The sequence below is a fragment of the Elephas maximus genome, chromosome 3 (genome assembly GCF_024166365.1).
Source record: "Elephas maximus indicus isolate mEleMax1 chromosome 3, mEleMax1 primary haplotype, whole genome shotgun sequence".
NCBI classification, from domain to species: domain Eukaryota; kingdom Metazoa; phylum Chordata; class Mammalia; order Proboscidea; family Elephantidae; genus Elephas; species Elephas maximus.
Window position 1 is genome coordinate 4,733,454 of NC_064821.1, and position 20,209 is coordinate 4,753,662.

Below are 20,209 nucleotides of genomic sequence, written 5' to 3' on the forward strand. Positions count from 1 at the left end.
GGCTAGCAGCTTACCTGCCGAAATTGGGATTCATCGATCTTTACAACCTGTGAGTAAGCGCCCTGTTCTCCAACCTGCCGATCTTGGGTTTGCCGACCCCTGCAGCTACGTGGATCAGGAAAAACCTTTATCCTGATCCGCAGACTTGGAACATTCCAACCTCTACAACTGGGTGAGCTGTTTCCTTGATAAAAATTTGCTTCTCTAGAGAACCCAGCCTAAGACATATACCATGCTTGGTAAAATAAAGGGTCAGGGAAAAAGGAAGACCCTCAACGAGATGGATTGACACGGTGGCTGCAACAATGTGCTCAAGCATAACGATTCTTGAGAGTGGCACAGGACAGGGCAGTGTTTATTCTGTTGTACCTTGGGTCACTATGAGTTGGAACAGACTGGACAGACCAAACTCCACCCTCCATGAACACTCGCACACCACACCAACCCCGCCCTCCGTCAACACTCACAAAAATCACAGAACAATTGCCTCATTCTCACTACTTTTAAACACCCTGTGACAGAGCCATACTACAGTCCTTTATCATGTGCGTTCCTTTCAACCACTGCAACTCGATACACCAATTTTCTTTAACTACATGTGTAATCTGAATGGATTTTGTCTAGAGAGCACTGAAAAGCTATTTTTTTTTATTTTTAACAGTGGATAAAAAATTATTATCGTAACAAATAATGTATAAAAGAATGAAAAAAAATAAGATTTCCATGAAAGGAAAATCCCTGAACTAGTATGCACCTAGTGATATTGACTCAGAACGTACAATGCTTAAGTTGAAAAACTTAGGGCTGATCTGAAATCTATCATTGCAATGGGATCTTTAAATATATACTCTCAATAAAGGAAAAGTTAGGAGAATAACATTTGTTAACAACTGATTATATATATATCTGCAGTTTATTTTGGGGAAGTACACACTATTTTTAATGAAATGAAACCAAATGTAACAACAGGACACATACTGAGGGAATTAAGAAAAGAAAGCTGGAAGCTGGTGTCCACAAACTCCATATGCATCAGTTTGTCTCCCTGTATCGTGGCTCCAAAAATATAGGACTAGGTTCTTCACTTCTGCCTTAGAAATCTCAAGTTGGGATACTGGGATATTGAAATATGGAACCATAAAAGGAAGAGATTCTTGTCAATGTAATTTCCAACATGTCCCACATTCACATAGCACAATTCAAGAGTGCCATCTCTAACTCCTGATTTCATTAATGTTTCAAGGTTTCTCTTAAAGTAAAGCATATTGTCTAATTTACAAACAGAACCAAGGACAATGGGCAAAGGTTGCAAAACACAATTCACTTCAGCCTATACTTTTGCAAAGTTTGGATAATTAAAAATATCTCCCAAGTATTTACTGCAAAGTGGAATAAAGACATCAGCAATTAAAAAAAAGATTCAGGAAGAAAAGTAGACTCAATGTGTAAGTCATACCTACCACAGTAGGCCTATTAAAAAATCCAAACAAATACCACATTGTTATTGTTCTAATAATCATTACTTATAAAACCCCGTAAAAGTTAAGACCCATTCATATTAAAAATAACCTTAACACATCAGTCTATGGAAGTCAAAATAGAAAAACTTTTACTTACTAAATAAGAAAAAACATTACCTGTCAAAACCTGTGGAGCCCTTGGTACCACCACTTTGGAAATCAATTTGGTGCTTCCTTAAAAAGCTAGAAATAGCACTACCATACAATCCAGCAATCCCACTCCTTGGAATATATCCTAGAAAATAAGAGCCTTTACACGAACAGATATGCACACCCATGTTTATTGCAGCACTGTTTACAATAGCAAAAAGATAGAAGCAACCAAGTTGCCCATCAACAGATAAATGGATAAATTATAGTATATTCACACAATGGAATACTACGCATCGATAAAGAACAGTGATGAATCTGTGAAACATTTCATAACATAGAGGAACCTGGAAGGCATTATGGTGAGTGAAATTAGTTGCAAAAGGACAAATATTGTATAAAACCACTATCATAAGAACTTGAGAAATAGTTTAAACTGAGAAGAAAACATTCTATTGTGGTTACGTGGCGGGGGGGAGAACGGAGGGTGGGAAAGGGGTATTCACTAATTAGTAGGTAAGAGCTACTTTAGGTGAAGAGAAAAACCACACACAATACAGGCGAGGTCAGCACAACCGGACTAAACCAAAAGCAGAGAAGTTTCCTGAATAAACGGAGCCCTTTGAAAGTCAGCGTAGCAGGGGCAGCAGTTTGGGACCATGGTTTCAGGGGACATCTAAGTCAGCTGGCATAATAAAATCTATTAAGAAAGCATTCTACATCCCACTTTGAAGGGTGGCGTCTGGGGTCTTAAACGCTAGCAAACAGCCATCTAAGATGCATCAATGAGTCTCAGCCCACCTGGAACAAAGGAGAATGAAGAACACCAAGGACACAAGGTAATTATGAGCCCTAGAGACAGAAAGGGCCACATGTACCGGAGACTACATTATCCTGAGACCAAAAGAACTCAATGGTGCCCAGCTACAGCCAATGACTGCCCTGACAGGGAACACAACAGAGAACCCCTGAGGAAGCAGGAGAGCAGTGGGATGCAGACCCTGAATTCTCATAAAAAGACCAGACTTAATTGTCTGAGACTAGAAGGACCCCAGAGGTCATGATCCCCAGACCTTCTGTTGGCCCAGGACAGGAACCATTCCCAAAGCCAACTCTTCAGACAGGGATTGGAGTGGACAATGTGTTGGAGAAGGATGCTGGTGAGGAATGAGCTTCTCGGATCAGGTGGACACTTGAGACTATGTTGGCATCTCCTGACTGGAGGGGAGATGAGAGGGTAGAGGGGCTTAGAAGTTGGCAAAATGGACATGAAAAGAGAGAGTGGAGGGAGGGAGCGGGCTGTCTCATTAGGGGGAGAACAACTGGGAGTGTGTAGCAAGGTGTATATAAGTTTTTGTGTGAGAGACTGACTTGATTTGTAAACTTTCACTTAAAGCACAATAAAAATTATTAAAAAAAAAACTTGAGGACCCCGGGTTGTGCAGTGGTTAAGGCACTTACCTGCTAACCGAAAAACTGGCAGTTAGAACTCTCCAGCTGCTCTGCAGAAGAAAGATGTGGCATTCTGCTTCTGTAAAGACTTACAGGCTTGAAAAACCTATGGGGCAGTTTTACTCTGCCCTATACAGTACCCATGAACCACAACAGAATGGAAGGCAATGGGTTTTTTTTGGGGGGGGGGGGTAAAAGCTTATGTACTGTAGTTTAAAAAAAACGCACAATTCTTTCTCCCTTAATGTTTATTTCTGCAAAGCAGTACATAGAACTACACGACCTATCAGTTCACTTTAAGGAGGAGGTACTGATAAAGGCAATAAAACATTGATCATTTTTGTCCGCTTTTTCTCCTGGCATGAATTTTCTAGAGCATAATAAACGACTTTTCAGGAGCCTTTCCTACCCTACGTTTGTAATACTCCTCTCTAGCATGTGTCCTCATGTGGTATGTTAAAGCCGAAGAAAATGCAAAAGCCTTGCCACATTTCTCACATCCGTATGGTTTCTCTCCAGTGTGTATTCTCATGTGGACCGGCACAGATAAGGGGTTCTTGAAGGCTTTCCCACATTCCTCGCACTGGTAAGCTGTTTCTTCAGTGTGTGTTCTTACATGTGTTTGTAAAGATATGGGCCATTTGAAGGCTTTCTGACAGTGCTTACATTCGTAGGGTTTCTCTTGACTGTGTGTTGTCATATGTCTCCTTAGAGATGAGGGCCACAGGAAGACTTTCCCACACTCCTTGCATTGATTCAGTATCTTTTTGTTGTGAGTTCTTTCGTGCCTTTCAAAGAATTTGAGAAAACTGAAGGTACATCCACATTGTTTACATTCGTAACATTTCTCTTTCCTGTGAAACTTTTCATGGTTTAGGTAGGAGCGATAATGAAGGAAGGTTTTCCAGCATAATTCACAGGCATAAGGTCTTTCTCCATTGTGAATTCTCACATGCCTTCTTAGTTCTGACGGGAAGCAATAGCTCTTCCCACATTCTGAACACTGATGTGGTTTATGTCCAGTGTGACCTGCGTTGTGTCTCTTCAATGACGAACGAGACAAAAAAACTCTTCCACACTCAGCACACTCAAATGGATTGGCTCTAGTAGTTGTTTTCTTGTACCGATTAAGATTTAGAATCTGGCTGAAGGTTTCTCCCGACTGATTACCTTCATTATTGTCACAGAGTCTCTCAACAATATAATCTCTGTTAAAACGCAGAAGCATGTTATTAATAACATATTAATGATATGTTAATATTTGCTAATAATAACTAAGATTCCATTTTAACCATTTTCATAATGAATACTTATTTTCCAATCTGTCTTGGAACAAGCACAGCCAGAAAGGTCCTCAGAAGCAAGGATGGTGAGACTTCGTCTCACATATTTTGGACATGTTATCAGGAGGGACCAGTCCCCGGAGAAGGAAATCAGCAAAAAAGAGGAGGACCCTCAATGAGATGGACTGACACAGCAGCTGCAGCAACGGGCTCGAGCACAACAACGATTGTGAGGATGGCACAGGGTCAGGCAGTGTTTCGTTCTGTTGCGCACAGGGTCGCTATGAGTTAGAACTGACTCGACGGCAGCTAACAACAATTTTCTACCTCATGTGAATTATTTCACAGTGGAATAAATTGGACGTTTTGAAAAAGCCATTATTAAAACAGCGTTTCTTAGATATGCACTTTTTTCATCAGTTTCCAATGGAATTATGTTTCAAATACTCAATGTCTAAGTCACATTTAATGAAAAATTGGCTGTGAATATTTCTTGGGATAAAACAAAGATGGAGCTAGGCATATCTGGGTTTTTTGCTCATGTGTATGTTTTTTTAATTTCATGAAATACTAAGATTCTCTTCTGGTATGTTGTGTTCTCTTGTGTGTGCTACTCACCTCAGAAGAATCTCCTGGTTTTTATCTTGATCTTCAATGTTAAGACATTCCCAAATTTTTCCTAAAATGGAGGCCCAAGAATAGTTTCTTGTAAATTTTAGTATTTTATCTTTTTTGGATTTTTTTTTCTTGTGAGTGTTCTGTTGAGAAATGGACTCAATGGCCTTGAATGCAGTCTCATCACCTGAAAGAAAAAGTGAACAAATCTTACAAGGAAGAAGGCTCCTGTTAGCAAAAAAAAAACCCAAATGGGCTCACGAGTTGAGGTATTCAAAAACTTCATCAATAACAGAAACAACAGGATCCAAATGGAAAGCAACTTCGTAGACACTGAAAAATTCTCACCAAGTTTCCAAAACCAAACTTCTTCAGGCCCCAAAATGATCTGTGAAACCTATATCCATCTGATGACAGTAAGGGAGATTCAAGTCTTTTAACCAAGATAAGAAGAAAAACTCAGTTTAATACAGGATGCTCACTGTAACAGAGAAACAACGAGATTCTACCTCTATAATGGTGGTGACCCTATCTTACTGATCAATGTATTCCTTCTTCCATATTCCACATTTTGGAGCAGGCCCAATGAGCAAAAACTGCTTGTTCTCTAAAGAACTAAGTGAAGAAGTAATGTCATCCTTACCTAATGATGCCAGGTTCCTGAAGGTTTCCAGCATCACATCTCTGTAGAGCCTCCTTTGACCAGGATCCAGCAAAGCCCATTCCTCCTGAGTGAAGTTCACAGCCACGTCCTCAAAGATGACAGACGCCTAAAACATACGGCTTATGTATGCAGACCCCCACGCATCTGTCAGTTTGTCGTACTCTGGGGGATTATACATTGCTGTGATGCTGGAAGCTATGCCACTGGTATTCAAATACCAGCAGGGTCACCAAGAGCTAACAGGTTTCAGCTGAGCTTCCAGACTAAGACAGACTATGAAGAAGGACCTGGCAGTCTACTTCTGGAAGGAATTAGCCAGTGAAAACCTAATGAACAGCAGCAGAACACTGTTTGATATAGTGCTGGAAGATGAGCCCTTCAGTTTAGAAGGCACTCAAATTACATCTAGGGAAGAGCTGCCTCCTCAAAGTAGAGTCGACCTTAACGACTTGGATGGAGTCATGCTTTCAGGACCTTCATTTACTGATGTGGCACAACTCAAAATAAGAAAAACCGCTGCAAACATCCATTAATAATTGGAACATGGCACGTACAAAGTACGAATCTAAGGAAATTGAAAATCATCAAAACTGAAATGGAACACATAAACATCAATATCCTAGGCATTAGTGAGCTGAAATGGGCTGGTATTGGCCATTCTGAATCAGACAATCATATGATCTACTACTATGCTGAAAATGACCATTTGAAGGGGAATGGCGTCGTATCCATCATCACAAAGAACATTTCAAGATCTATCCTGATGAACAACATTGTCAGTGATAGGATATGACCCATACACCCACAAGGAAGACCAGTTAATACCACTATTGTTCAAATTTACATACCAGCCACTAATGTCAAAGATGAAGTTGAAGATTTTTACCAACTTCTGCAGTCTGAAATCAATTGAATGTGCCATCAGGATATATTGATAATTACTGGTGACTGCAGTCCAAAAGTTGGAAACAAAGAAGGATCAGTAGTTGGAAAATATGACCTTGGTGATAGAAACGATGCCAGAGATCACATGACAAAATTTTGCAAGACCAACAACTTCTTCACTGCAAATACCTTTTTTCAACAACATGAACAGCGACTATACAAGTGGACCTCAACAGATGGAATACACAGGAATCAAATCGACTACATCTGTGGGAAGAGACAATGGAAAAGCTCAATATCATCAGTCAGAACTAGGCCAGGGTCCAACTGCGGAACAGACCATCAATTGCTCATATGCAAGTTCAAGCTGAAGCTGAAGAAAAATAGAACAACTCCAAGAGAGCCAAAGTAGGACCTTGAGTATATCCCACCTGAATTTAGAGACCACCTCAAGAACAGATCTGAGGCGCTTAACACTAATGACCTTAAGACCAGAAGAGTTGTGGAACATTATCAAGGACATCATACACGAAGAAAGCAAAAAGTCATTAAAAACACAGGAAAGAAAGAGAAAACCAAAATGGATATCAAAAGAGACTGAAACTTGCTCTTTAACACTGAGTAGCCAAAGCAAATGGAAGAAATCATGAAGTAAAAGAGGTGAACAGAAGATTTCAAAGAGCACCTCAGGAAGACAAAGTATTATAATGACATGTGCAAAGACCTGAAGTTAGAAAACCAAAAGGGAAGAACACACTCGGCATTTCTCCAGCTGAAAGAACTGAAGAAAAAATTCAAGCCTCAAGTTGCAACACTGAAAGATTCTACAGGGAAAATATTAAACAATGCAAAAACAAAAAAATGCAGGAAGCATCAAAAACAGATAGAAGCAATACACAGTACAGTAAAAAGAATTGGTTGACGTTCATCCATTTCAGGAGGTGACAGATGAACAGGAATCCATGGTAATGAAGAAGTCCAAGCTGCGATGAAGGCACTGGGGAAAAACCAGGCTCCAGGAATTGACCAAACACCAACAGAGACGTTTCAACAAACAGATGTAGTGCTGGAAATGCTCACTCACCGACTCCAAGAAATCTGGAAAACAGCTACCTGGCCAACCGACTGGAGGAGATCTGTATTTATGCCCATTCCAAAGAAAGGTGATCTAATCAAATGCAGACATTATCAAACAATATCATTAATATCACACACAAGTAATATTTTGCCAAAGATCATTCAAAAGCGGCCACAGCAGTACATCAACAGGGAACTGCCAGAAATTCAGACAGGGTTCAGAAGAGGACATGAAACCAGGGATATCACTGCTGATGTCAGATGGATCCTGGATGAAAGCAGAGAATACAAAGAAGATGTTTACCTATGTTTTAATGACTAGGCAAAGGCATTTGACTATGTGGATCATATGAAATTATGGATAACATTGCAAAGAATGGGAATTCCAGAACACTTAATTGTGCTCATGAGGAACCTGTACATTGGTCAAGACACAGTCGTTTGAACTGAACAAGGGGATACAGATGTTGTTTAAAGTCAGGAAAGGTGTGCATCAGGGTGCACCACACCTATGCAATCTGTATGCTGAGCAAATAATCTGAGAAGCTGCACTACATGAAGAAAAACGGGGCATCAGGATTGGAGAAAGATTCATTAACAACCTGCGATACGCATATGACACAACCTTGCTTGCTGAAAATAAAGAGGACTTGAAGTACTTACTGATGGAGATCAAAGACCACAACCTTCAGTATGGACTACACCCCAACATAAAGAAAACAAAAATCCTCACAACTGGACCAATAAGCAACATCATGACAAGTGGAGAAAAGATTTAAGTTGTCAAGAACTTCATTTTACTTGGATCCATTGTCAAAATCCCTGGAAGCAGCAGTCAAAAAATGAAATGACACATTGCACCGGGCAAATCTGCTGCAAAAAAACTCTTTAAAATGTTAAAAAGCAAAGATATCACCTTGAAGACTAAAGGGACACCTGCCCTAAGCCATGGTGTTTTCAATCACTCCATATGCTTGCAAAAGCTGGACGATGAATAAGACCGAAGGAGAAATGATGCCTCTGAATTGTAGTGTTGGCAAAAGTATTGACTGTACCATGGACTGTCAAAAGAACACACAACTTGGAGGTACATCCGGAATGTTCCTTAGGTGCAAGGATGACAAGACTATGTCTCAATAGTTTGGACATGTTATCAGGAGGGACCAGTCCCTGGAGAAGGACATCATGCTTGGTAAAGTAGAGAGTTAGCGAAAAAGAAGACCCTCAACAAGACGGACCGACACAGTGGCTGCAACAATGGGCTCAAGCCTGACAACTGTGAAGATGGTGCAGGACTGGGCAGTGTTTCTTCTAGCGTACATGGGGTCACTAAGAGTCGGAACCTACTAGACGGCACCTAACAACAACATTATTCCTAGTAAAAATAATCAACAATTAAAGTCTTACAGCTTGTTCACAAATAGTTGATAACAATGTTGTGACTTGGAGGCGGGGAGCTGGCCTTTGGGAAAGCAGGGAGAAATCCGCGACGCAGATTTAACGCCAGCAGTAGAAAGAGGTAGGAAGGGGGCACAGCGTGGTAGAGTCCCACACCAGGAAACCTCGGGGGAAACCAGATCCCCCGGGGGCATCCACAGCCCATCCAGCCGGGCTCACCCCCGTCTGGCACTGCGGCGGGGGGCGGGCGGCTGGGGGCTGGGGTCCTGAGAGCACCTCCCACTAGCAGCCCCAGATCGAGCCGGACCCAGCCCCCAGGTGTCTGCGTTACGCCGGGCCCCGGGGGGAACTCGCCGCGAGCGGGGACGGACACGACACCCGGAGTCCCGGCTGCCGGTGCGGCGCTGCGCTGCGTGCGGAAATGCGGACGCTCGAGCCGCCCGGCCGCGGACTCGGGGCCGGAGACCCGGCAGTGTAGGCGGGGGGACTGAGGCCTGGCTCAGACTAGCTCCAGCCGGCTGGAACCCGCCCCTCCCCTCGAATCCGTCTCGGGAGACGAAGCCCTCGCTCACCATCTCCGGGTTCTAGAGGCCTCCGCCGTCCCCTCCGCGAGCCCGGAACACCAGGGACCCGGGACGCACGTACGAAACGCTCGCGCGGCGACCGCGCGGAGCAATGACGTCAGAGCGGGGGCGCCGAACGCCGTCCCTCCTTGGGGCCCCTGATTGGATGGTTTTCTAGATTCCGCCCAGGCGCTCCTGATTGGACAAGCAGGCTCCGCCCCCTCCACGTTGGGGGAGCGTCGTGACGCGTGGGTGGTCGCCCGGCCGACGTGACCAGTTTTGCGCAGTGCGCGGGTTCCCGGACGTCAGCCATGGTCACACGGGCTCCGGCCCGGGGGGCACCGGCGTCACCCCCGCAGCTTGGTGGTCTCCTGCTCTCGTGCCTGGCTGCAGGGACACAGGTGGGCTGCAGGGACAGGTGTGCCCACGGAACTCCAGTGTCTCAGAAAGAAAAACTTTCAGTGCGGTGAGACGGCGGTATAATATTCTGACCATGCTATCTCATCTTAATCTGGCTTTCTAGTCTAACAGCTATGTTTTTTGAGAAAAAGCAGCTTTTTCTTCAGTGGTCAAAACGGAGCTGTAAAACCATATGCCCCAAGGGGTCTTGACCAAAGACCATCTGCACCCTCCAAAACACGCGTACTGACGAAGAGCGTTCCAAAGGTGAAGCACTTGGCACGACTGGGATTTCTAGCTAGGGCCTGAGCACAACCCTTTCTTGTCCTAAAGGACTCCATCTTAGATTTCTAAGTGTGAGTTTCTGTCATACGATGCCGCTTGTTTCTTGTACTCCGCTAGAGGAAGTGCTTGCGGTTATTCATGGCCGATGGTAAATAGAGGATTCAAGACCAAGCAGGCGTTAGTCAGAAGTTCAAAACATGTGGCCTAATTACTATCCAGTTCTCCAGTAAAGCCCCCTTCACCCTCTCATGGATGATGAAGGATCTGGCTCCAGGGTAAACTCTTTAAAATTTGTAAATAAATATTGAATCCTCAGATGAGGATAAACAGAAACTACACGGCAGTAAGTTCAACTTAGCTGTTGGTAATAGGAAAGCTGAGGCCCAGACTGACACAGGCATCAAGCCTTCACAAACCCGCTCTCTGGGAAAACCATTGACACTGAGTCCATCCAACTTATAGTGATTCTGTAGGACAGAGTTTATAGGACAGAGTAGAAATGCCTCATAGGTGTTTCAAGGAACAGTTCGTGGATTTTCACTGCCAACCTTTTGTTAGCAGTTGAGCTCTTAGCCACTTTGCTACTCAGGCTCACACTTTTCTGGGCAGACTTATGTTAACCATAAATTTGTTCAAAATTCTACTTTGTATAAGTTTAACTTCACCAAAGGGTAAGTTAGTCTTTGCCCTTGTCTCCTGAGAAGGCAAATTCTAAACCTTTGGAATTTCCTGAGCAGCTGAGGTGCTTTGGAAACCCTGGTGGTGTAGTGGTTAAGTGCTACAGGTGCACACCAAAAGGTCGGCAGTTCAGATCCACGAGGCGCTCCTTGGAAACTCTATGGAGCAGTTCTAGTCTGTCCTGTAGGGTTGCTATGAGTTAGAATTGACTCCATGGCAATGGGTTTTGTTTCTTTTGGTTTCGAGGTGCTTTTGTTATTTTAAAAGCTAAGGGGTACATCTGAGAATGTATGCAAGTGAATAAGTTCCCTCCCTCCCACTTCCCCACCACCTCATCCCACCACTCCCACTCTGCCAGGCCAGAGGCCACCTAGATCTCGGAAAGGGTGCATGGGTCAGTCAATCACATAAAATAAAGTGAATGATTAATCTTCTACTCTGTTTCTTCTTTCTTGAAAACTTCATTGTTACTATCTTTTTTTGCAGTGAGACTTTTGTTTTTGTAGAAACAAAATGGTCTCCCAGTATGCGTATAGATTAACTGCTTAAATCAATCCTATATACTTTATTTTCTTTGTGCTTTGATTATTTTTTAACATAACAGTGAGCTTTCCGGAACCTGACTTTAACTTTATTCCTAGGGAATTTGACTTCTGGATATATGTTTGTAATTGTGTTGTTGTAGAATAACCATCCATAACTCTGATTAATGTAAAATTGAGAGATTTATTGAAAGTAAAAAGATAGCTTGAACTAGAAAAGAACTAGAGATAGACTGAATTCCATGTGATGGAACCCAATAATCCAGTGTGGTGACTCAGCAGTGACATTTTATGAGGGGGAAACAAAGAACATGAAGTACAGTATTTGGTATTTGCAGACTTAGATCATTGAAAGACATTACTTGATTGCACGGAAGCCCTGGTGGTGTAGCGGTTAAAAGCTACGGCTGCTAACCTGAAGGTCAACAATTTGAATCTACCAGGTGCTCCTTGGAAACTCTGTTGGGCAGTTCTACTCTGTTCTACGGGGTCACTATGAGTCATAATCGGCTTGACGGCACTGGGTTTGGTTTTTAATTACAGGCTTAGATCATTGGAGGACATTACTCACTTGGTAGTAGATCACTTTAAGGTGGGACTTCCTGTGGTGGGAACTCATAAGGCAGGTCTTCCTGTGGGGGGAAATCCTAGGACAGGACTTCCTGTAGCAGTCCTTCATAAGGTGATTGGCTTAAAAGGATATATGTGTCTTTCTTAGATTGGTTATAATGTGGTAATCAGAAGGGTATGTGTGGTGGGGGGATGGCAGGGTACTTATGTCATCATTACCAGACAGTCCTCTCTCAGGGGAGGTGCAGTGTAGTCACATCATCGTTGCCAGACACTGCTTAGTCTCATGATTATGTATGCACAGAAAATGGCTGTTGCTAGGATGGAAACGGAACTAGCCACAGAGGAGTCTCACTCAGTCCTCAAGTTGGCCACCTCAGATCTTCTCAGGTACCTCAAATTTTAAAATCCCCATACACAATGTTATCTACTCATATTCTTGCACTTAATACGCGTGTCATGGATGTGACATGGCTTTACTGGGACAAATTGGTATAAGAATCCCATTATTAAACAGTAATTGGACAACAGAGCAGGATGACCCATACCAATGAAGGGTCCAATCCAGCAGCCTCCAAAATGGGGAATCACATGCAAGCCAGAGTTCAAGCGGATCCAAGGGACTCATGAAAATAAATGTCTGCTTAATATAACATTTTCACTGAACACAAAAAGAGGATAGAAACTTATAAAAATCTGATGTAGATTTGTCACTACTGATTGTTGTTAGGTGCCGTCAAGTCCGTTTCAACTCATAGAGACTCCATGTGACAAGAGTAGAACTGCCTTATTGGGTTTTTTTGGCTGTCATCATGGAAGCAGATCACAAGGTCTTGCTCCCACCACTGATTACCATCGGGCATACAGTGGATTTATGAATATCTGGAAGAAAAATCAGGTGTTACCAAACCAAGTCACTAAATGGACCCCTAAGTCACTAAATTCTGCAATATATTGGGTAAGTGGATTTTCTAAATATATTGTTTATCATTATGTAACCAAATTTCAGTTTTATATATTTCTGCAATGAAGCTATGACTTAACATTAAAACAAAGAATAAATGCACAACTAAACAGTAATAAAAATGACAAAATTGGTCTTTCTACCCCAAGAATCATTATTTGATAAATTTCACATTCTGTTGGATCACCTTTCTTTGCAGTGGGCACAAATATGGATCTCTTCCAGTCAGTTGGCCAAATAGCTGTCTTCCAAATTTCTTGGCAAAGACAAGTCAGCACCTCCAGCGCTGCATCCATTTGTTGAAACATCTCAGTTGGTATTCCGTCAATTCCTGGAGCCTTGTTTTCACCAATGCCTTCAGTGTAGCTTGGACTGCTTCCTTCAATACCATTGATTCTTGATCGTATGCTGCCTCCTGAAATGGTTGAACATCGACCAATTCTTTTTGGTACAGTGTCTCTGCATCCCTTCCATCTTCTTTTGATGCTCCTTGAATCATTCAATATTTTGCCCATAGAATACTTCAAAATTGCAACTCAAAGCTTGAATTTTTTCTTTAGTTCTTTCAGCTTGAGAAATAACTGAGTGTATTCTTCCCTTTTGGTTTTCTAACTCCAGGTCTCTGTACCTGTCATTATAATACTTTACTATGTTTTCTCAAGCTGTCTTTTGAAATCTTCTGTTCAGCTCTTTTATTTCATCATTTCTTCAATTTGCTTTGGCTACTCAACGTTCAAGAGCAAGTTTCAGAGTCTCTTCTGACATCAGTTTTGGTCTTTTCTTTCTTTCCCATCTTTTTAATGACCTTTTGCTTTTTTTTTATGTATGATGTTCTTGATGTCGAAGAATGTTGAATATACCACGGACTGCCAAAGGATGAACAAGTCTGTCTTGGAAGAAGTACAGCCAGAATGCTCCTTAAAAGCAAGGATGGTAAGACTTCCTCCTGCATATTTTGGATACGTTATTAGAAAGGACCAGTCCCTAGAGAAGGACATCATGCTTGGTAAGGTAGAGGATCATCGAAAAAGAGGAAGACCCTCAATGAGATGGATTGACACAGTGGCTGCAACAATAGGCTCAAACATAGCAACCATTGTGAGGATGGTGCAGGACCAGGCAGTGTTTCATTCTGTTGTACATAGGGTCGTTATGAGTCAGAACCAACTCGATGGCCCGTAATAACATAATATAATAAGACACATGAAGTTAGTTATGTTATTATGTTTAAATTAATTACAATGAAATAAAATTAAGAATTCAGTTCCTAAACTGCTTTAGTAACATCTCAACTGCTCAACAGTAATGTGTAGTTAGTAAATCCAACATAAGCAGTGCGGAAATCTGACATTTTCCTTTTCATCACTAGAGAAGTTCCTGTTGCACAATGCTGGTAGGTGAAGTCTTCTGTTCTCATGATACCATTTCAAACTGTTCCATCCATTTCCAAACAGACCGTTCTTTATTCCGTAACGTACAAATTGGGTAATCCTTTATACTTATCATATTAATTGAATATTGTGAGCATGTTCATATTTATTCCTTTATTCCTTCCTTTAACTTAGAGTTGTTTCTTGTCGACTGTGTCTCAGGCACTGAATTAGTTTTTCTCTTTGTGTTAGTGAATAAAAGGTTTTAGATATGCTTATAGTATAATAAGGAGGGGTAAAGGGTTTAACAAAAAGATATGCAAATGATATTATGCTTCTAATTGGAATAAGGAGTGTGTGTATGGAATTTAAATTTTGAGGTGTTGGTACATCTCAAGGGAGGTTGCAGAACTAAAATTAGGCACACTGTTCTGAGGTTAACTGAAAATTTCTCTTCTGCTCTCCTGATAAACATTTGGCTTCTGTTAAGGTTTTACTATCTGGGGGGAAAAAACCGCTCAGTGCCTAATATGTTAACGATGTTTCCACAGAGAAGGCTCTCATTAAGATGTTAAATAAGTTAGAGCATAAATAAACTTGTTCTTTTAACTACCTCCAAGGAATTTCCCAAACAAGCACCTGGGGTTTACCTCCTTTTCCCTTAGCTGAATAAGGCAAATGTATACTTGAAAAGACATAGACTTAAAACTGATCTAATCTTATTCTTTCCTAACTAATGGTTGGTTTTGTATCCAAAGACTACAATTAAGTGGACCCAGGCTGCAATTCATCACTATACCTTCATATGTCAAAATGTTTAAAACATTTCATTTTAGAAATCTTGCCTTAGTTAAATTGTATTAAGAATGAGAGATTTGAATTAGGCTAGAAATTGATGTTAAGAAAGTTGTAGCTAATTGCCATTTGTAAATTCCTTGGTTTTCCTCTGAATCTGTTTGATGTACTCTAGTTACACTGCCTGCTGAAATACCTCTTTCTTCTGCCTGCAAAGCAGAACATACTTTGGCAATTGACTTGAATACCTCGTATTTCTCCCTTAGAATTATTCCTTCAATAAAATTCGATGGGAAACACCTATGCTCATCCAAAGACTTCACCAAAAGAGTAAAAAGATTACCTACAGACTGGGAAAAAGTTTTTAGCTATGACATTTCCAATCAGCGCCTGATCTATCTACACGAAACTGTAAAAACTCAACGACAAAAAGACAAATAACCCAATTAAAAATGGGCAAAAGATATGAACAGACACTTCACTAAAGAAGACATTCACGTAGCTAACAGATACATGAGGAAATGCTCACGATTATTAGCCATTAGAGATATGCAAATCAAAACTACAATGAGCTTCTATCTCACTCCAACAACGCTGGCACTAATCCAAAAACACAAAATAATAAATATTGGACAGGCTGTGGCGAGATTGGAACACTTATACACTGCTGGCAGGAATGTAAAATGGTACAACCGCTTAGAAAATCGATTTAACACTTCCTTATTTTTTTTTTTTTAAAAAGCTAGAAATAGAACTACCATACCAAAAACCAAACCCAGTGCTGTTGAGTCGATTCTGACTCATAGCGACCCTATAGGACAGAGTGGAACTGCCCCATAGTTTCCATGGAACACCTGCCAGATTCGAACTCCTGACCCTTTGGTTAGCAGCCATAGCACTTAACCACTGCGCCACCAGGGTTTCCAGAACTACCATAAGATCCAGCAGTCCCACTCCTTGGAATATATCCTAGAGAAGTAAGAGCCTTTACATGAACAGATAATGTGCACCCATGTTCATTGCAGCACTGTTTACAATAGCAAAAAGATGAATAGATGAATAGATAAATAAATTATGGTATATTCACACGATGGAATACTACGCATCGGTAAAGAACAGTGAGGAATCTGTGAAACATTTCATAACATGGAGGAACCTGGAAGGCATTATGCTGAGTGAAATCAGCCAGTTGCAAAAGGACAAATATTGCATAAGACCACTATTATAAGAACTTGAGAAATAGTTTAAACTGAGAAGAAAACATTCTTTTGTGGTTACAAGGAGGGGGAGGGGGGTGGGAGAGGGGCATTCACTAATTAGATAGTAGATAAGAACTACTTTAGTTGAAGGGAAAGACAACACAATACAGGGGAGGTCAGCACAATTGGACTAAACCAAAAGCAAAGAAGTTTCCTGAATAAACTGAATGCTTTGAAGGCCAGCGTAGCAGGGGCAGGCATCTGGGGACCATGGTTTCAGGGGACATCTAAGTCAATTGGCATAATAAAATCTATTAAGAAAACGTTCTGCATCCCACTTTGAGGTGTGGCGTCTGGAGTCTTAAACGCTAGGAAGCAGCCATCTAAGATGCATCAATTGGTCTCAACCCACCTGGAGCAAAGGAGAATGAAGAACACCAAGGACACAAGGTAATTACGAGCCCAAGAGACAGAAAGGGCCACATGAACCAGAGACTACATATCCTGAGACCAGAAGAATGAGATGGTGCCTGGCTACAACCGATGACTGCCCTAACAGGGAACACAACAGAGAACCCCTGAGAGAACAGGAGAGCAGTGGGATGCAGACCCAAAATTCTCATAAGACCAGACTTAATGGCCTGGCTGAGACTAGAAGGACCCCGGTGGTCATGGTCCCCAGACCTTCTGTTGGCCCAGGACAGGAACCATTCCCAAAGCCAACTCTTCAGACATGGATTGGACTGGGCAATGGGCTGGAGGGGGATGCTGGTGAGGAGTGAGCTTCTTGGATCAGGTGGACACTTGAGACTATGTTGGCATCTCCTGCCTGGAGGGGAGATGAGAGGGTAGATGGGGTTAGAAGCTGGTGAAATGTACACGAAAAGAGAGTGGAGGGAGGGAGTGTGCTGTCTCATTAGGGGGAGAGCAATTGGGATATATAAGTTTCTGTGTGAGAGATTGACCTGATTTGTAAACTTTCACTTAAAGCACAATAAAAATTAAAAAAAAAAAAATTCAATTGGAATGTTGGTCCAGTAACTCTACTTGGACGTGTATTGTTGACCGTGAAGGCACCTGAAGGATTTTACCTATGCAGCATCTGGGGCAGCGAGAAAATCAGAGCTTCTGGAACCAGCAAGACCTCTCGGGCCTGTCTGGTTTTTGAGGGATCCTGGGAGTTGTGGCAGATAAACACCTCTTGGGTCCAAGCCCCTACTTACTTTGTGTAGAGGTTCCCCGACTTTTGTTGAAGGATTTGTCTTTCTGTCTTCTGTCTTTTGAATGGAGCACAAGTTTCTTTGTTTTGCGTACCATATGGTCATTGCTTAAGGACCTCAGTACCACAAAAAGCTACATTTTTCAGCTCTTTGGCAGTCTGTTGCTAAAGAAATTAGTTGGTTCTGAGAAGCTGAGACCTCAGCTTTTGTTTGAAAAGTTCCGAAGCTAACCTGTACCGCCTCTGGAAATTCGAGAAATGCTAAGTCTAAGAGCAAGGCTGAGTTTCCTCTGAAAACTCCTGCTCATTATATGAACAAGCATTTTGGTTCTTCCTCTTATTTTTGCCTGTTTGGCATGATTTGATGAAAGGCAGTTTGCATGAATGGTCTATCCAATGGGACATTTTTTATGATTGGTGATTTGAAGCTTCTAAACTGACTGAACATAATAAAGAATTGCAGAATTCAGTTTCTGAATTAACTAATAATAAAGAATTTAAAAGCCAGAGCTCTGCTGTATTTACACCCTTCACTGCAGCTTCCTCTGCTACCCTTCCCCCACCACTACTGGCAGCCTCTTCTCTATATCCTCTTCTCCCTCTTAATCCTTCTGAAAATTCTCTGCCTGCACTTGCTTTCTTTTCAAGAAAATCTACTAAAGGAGATCCTATTTATGAAACTTCTAAACCAGAGAATGCAGCACCAAAAAGCCCAAAGCTAGTTAGACCAAAGTCAGAAAGTACAGAGCCTGTTACTGAAATGCCTTTTAAATTTACCCTGCAGAATGTGGAGTAGGCACTAGAGAAAGTCCGAAGAGTCCTGTTATTTTTTTCCCTGGACCTGTATGGAACTACATAGTATCAGCAAAGATTTCCCAAATTTATGTGAGAAGCCTCATAAATTTGCTAAAGAATTCAAGGTCCTTATTAATGCTTACCAGATTGGATTAGCTGGTCTGTATCAATTCATACGTTAGTTGACCCTGGTAAAGCAAAATTATAGTTAGAATGTGCTGAATGGAAAGATCCCCCAAATGATTTAGCTTTAGATACAGGCAAAACAGCCAATGTCCTCAAAGCAGCTAAACACAAAGCCAAAGAGTTGCATGATGCAATCCTTGAGGCCTTTCTCCCAAAAATCTACTGGACAAAAGTTCACTCTTGCATACAACACAAAAATGAAAATGTTTATGATTACCAATTCTCATTATTCCAAAAGTTTTTGGAATATTGTGGGTTGAATCATCAGATAAGGAAATGAAAGAGGCTTTTAATGCAGTATTTATTTCTGGTCTCAAGCCTAAAATTTCAGCATTAGTTAAGAGGTATTGTTTAGACTGGAAATTAACTTCCATTGAGGAATTAACTATTTTAGCTCATTAGCTTGCCCAAATATTAGAAACAAAGTAGGGTGCTCAAACTAACAAATAAGTTGATGATCCTTCAGTTACAACAGTTACATGGGCCTATTCAGAAAAAAGATTTAAAACCCTCCAGTGGACCTAAAACTGGTCTCTACAACTACTGTAATAAATAATCTGGTAATTGGAAAAGTGAATGCTTTAAGTTAAAGAATAAACAGAGGGTTTCCACCTCAGCCACTCCTCTTCCTCTGATTCAGAATGAAGGGGCTCCAGGAACAAAACAAGAACTTTTCCTACGGTATCTCTAAGCTATCAAGGAAAAATGACTACGTACATTAATGGGGAACTTTGTAAATTTTAGTTGAATCAGGGGTTACCTTATCTGCAATAAATCCCACATACCTGAAAAAGCCCATGCCCTGGAGTAAAAAGACTTCAGTTATAGTGGGAATTACAAATAAGGAACAAACACTATTTCATTCTTGTGCCAATTTCTTCAGGATCTAGAGAAGATTTACATCTCTTCCTGCTAAGCCTTGAAACATCTGTTAACTTATTAGGAAAAGACATTTTATCTAAATGGAATTGCCATCTACAATATAATAAAAAAGGGGAAGTATTTTTAATCTTGCTTGATAATAAAAACTCAGGAATAGACAACACTCAGAAGGAAGTGATTATTTGCCATATGCAAGCCCTTTCAATGCCTCTACAAAATTCGGTTCCAATAGGTCCTGTCCCCCTTGAAGTTATTTCTGAAGTCCCCAAAATTCTGTGGGCCATTAGGCTTACAAATGTTGACAGAGTTTTGTCTGCTGAACCTATTAAAATTCAAGTGGACACATCCAAGTCTTTACCTAAGATCCCCCAATACCCACTTAAATGATAAGCAAAAGAAGGAATAACTCCTATGATTCAAGAATTTCTTTCTAAAGGGTTAATTGTCCTCTGCACTAGCTTTTGCAACACCCCTATCCTTCCAGTTAGGAAACCTTATGGGAGGGGGTGGTATTTTGTTCAAGACCTACATGCATAAACTAACTAAATTGTTATTCCTAAGTACCCCGTTGTCCCTAACCTGTACCTGTTATGTTACTTTCTAATATTTCCCCTGAAGCAATGTGATTTACTGTTATAGACCTCTGTCTGCTAGTGCATTTTTCAGCATTCCTGTTGAACCGTAAAGTAGATATCTGTTTGCTTTTATGAGGAAATCAACAGCTAACTTGGAATGTCACACCTTAGGGTTTTACAGAGGCTTCTAGTTATTTTTCTCA

General features: G+C 41.3%; 2 protein-coding genes and 1 long non-coding RNA gene across 9 annotated transcripts in view; 1 reads left to right on the plus strand and 2 right to left on the minus strand.

Annotated features, from left to right (window-relative positions):
- LOC126071891 (zinc finger protein 555-like) overlaps positions 1-20,209 on the minus strand; it is a 116,311-nt gene that overhangs the window by 36,002 nt on the left and 60,100 nt on the right. The gene's annotated exons all lie outside the window — the stretch shown is intronic.
- On the minus strand, positions 1,798-9,645 carry LOC126071894 (zinc finger protein 555-like). The gene is made up of 4 exons (XM_049876331.1): positions 9,557-9,645; positions 5,604-5,730; positions 4,964-5,147; positions 1,798-4,270 (listed from the first exon to the last, which is right to left on the minus strand). The coding sequence occupies exons 1-4, from the start codon at positions 9,557-9,559 to the stop codon at positions 3,433-3,435; spliced, it is 1,152 nt and encodes a 383-aa protein (XP_049732288.1). The 5' UTR covers positions 9,560-9,645; the 3' UTR covers positions 1,798-3,432.
- LOC126071904 (uncharacterized) lies at positions 9,791-16,417 on the plus strand. 5 transcript variants are annotated; one of them, XR_007516403.1, is made up of 4 exons: positions 9,791-10,213; positions 12,752-12,979; positions 13,185-13,918; positions 15,417-16,417. It is a non-coding gene; the product is annotated as an uncharacterized LOC126071904 (long non-coding RNA). The 5 variants fall into 5 exon arrangements; XR_007516404.1 differs by lacking the exon at positions 15,417-16,417 and having other exon boundaries at positions 13,185-13,433; positions 13,832-14,561; XR_007516402.1 differs by lacking the exon at positions 15,417-16,417 and having other exon boundaries at positions 9,791-10,302; positions 13,185-14,561.

Bases quoted from the DNA above. Each gene is read 5' to 3' on its own strand.
- LOC126071894 (XM_049876331.1), bottom strand. The intron at 5,148-5,603 runs GTAAGGATGACA...TTTTTCTTTCAG, and splicing joins CAGGAACCTGGCATCATTAG to GTGATGAGACTGCATTCAAG. The intron at 4,271-4,963 runs GTGAGTAGCACA...GCGTTTTAACAG, and splicing joins AACCAGGAGATTCTTCTGAG to AGATTATATTGTTGAGAGAC.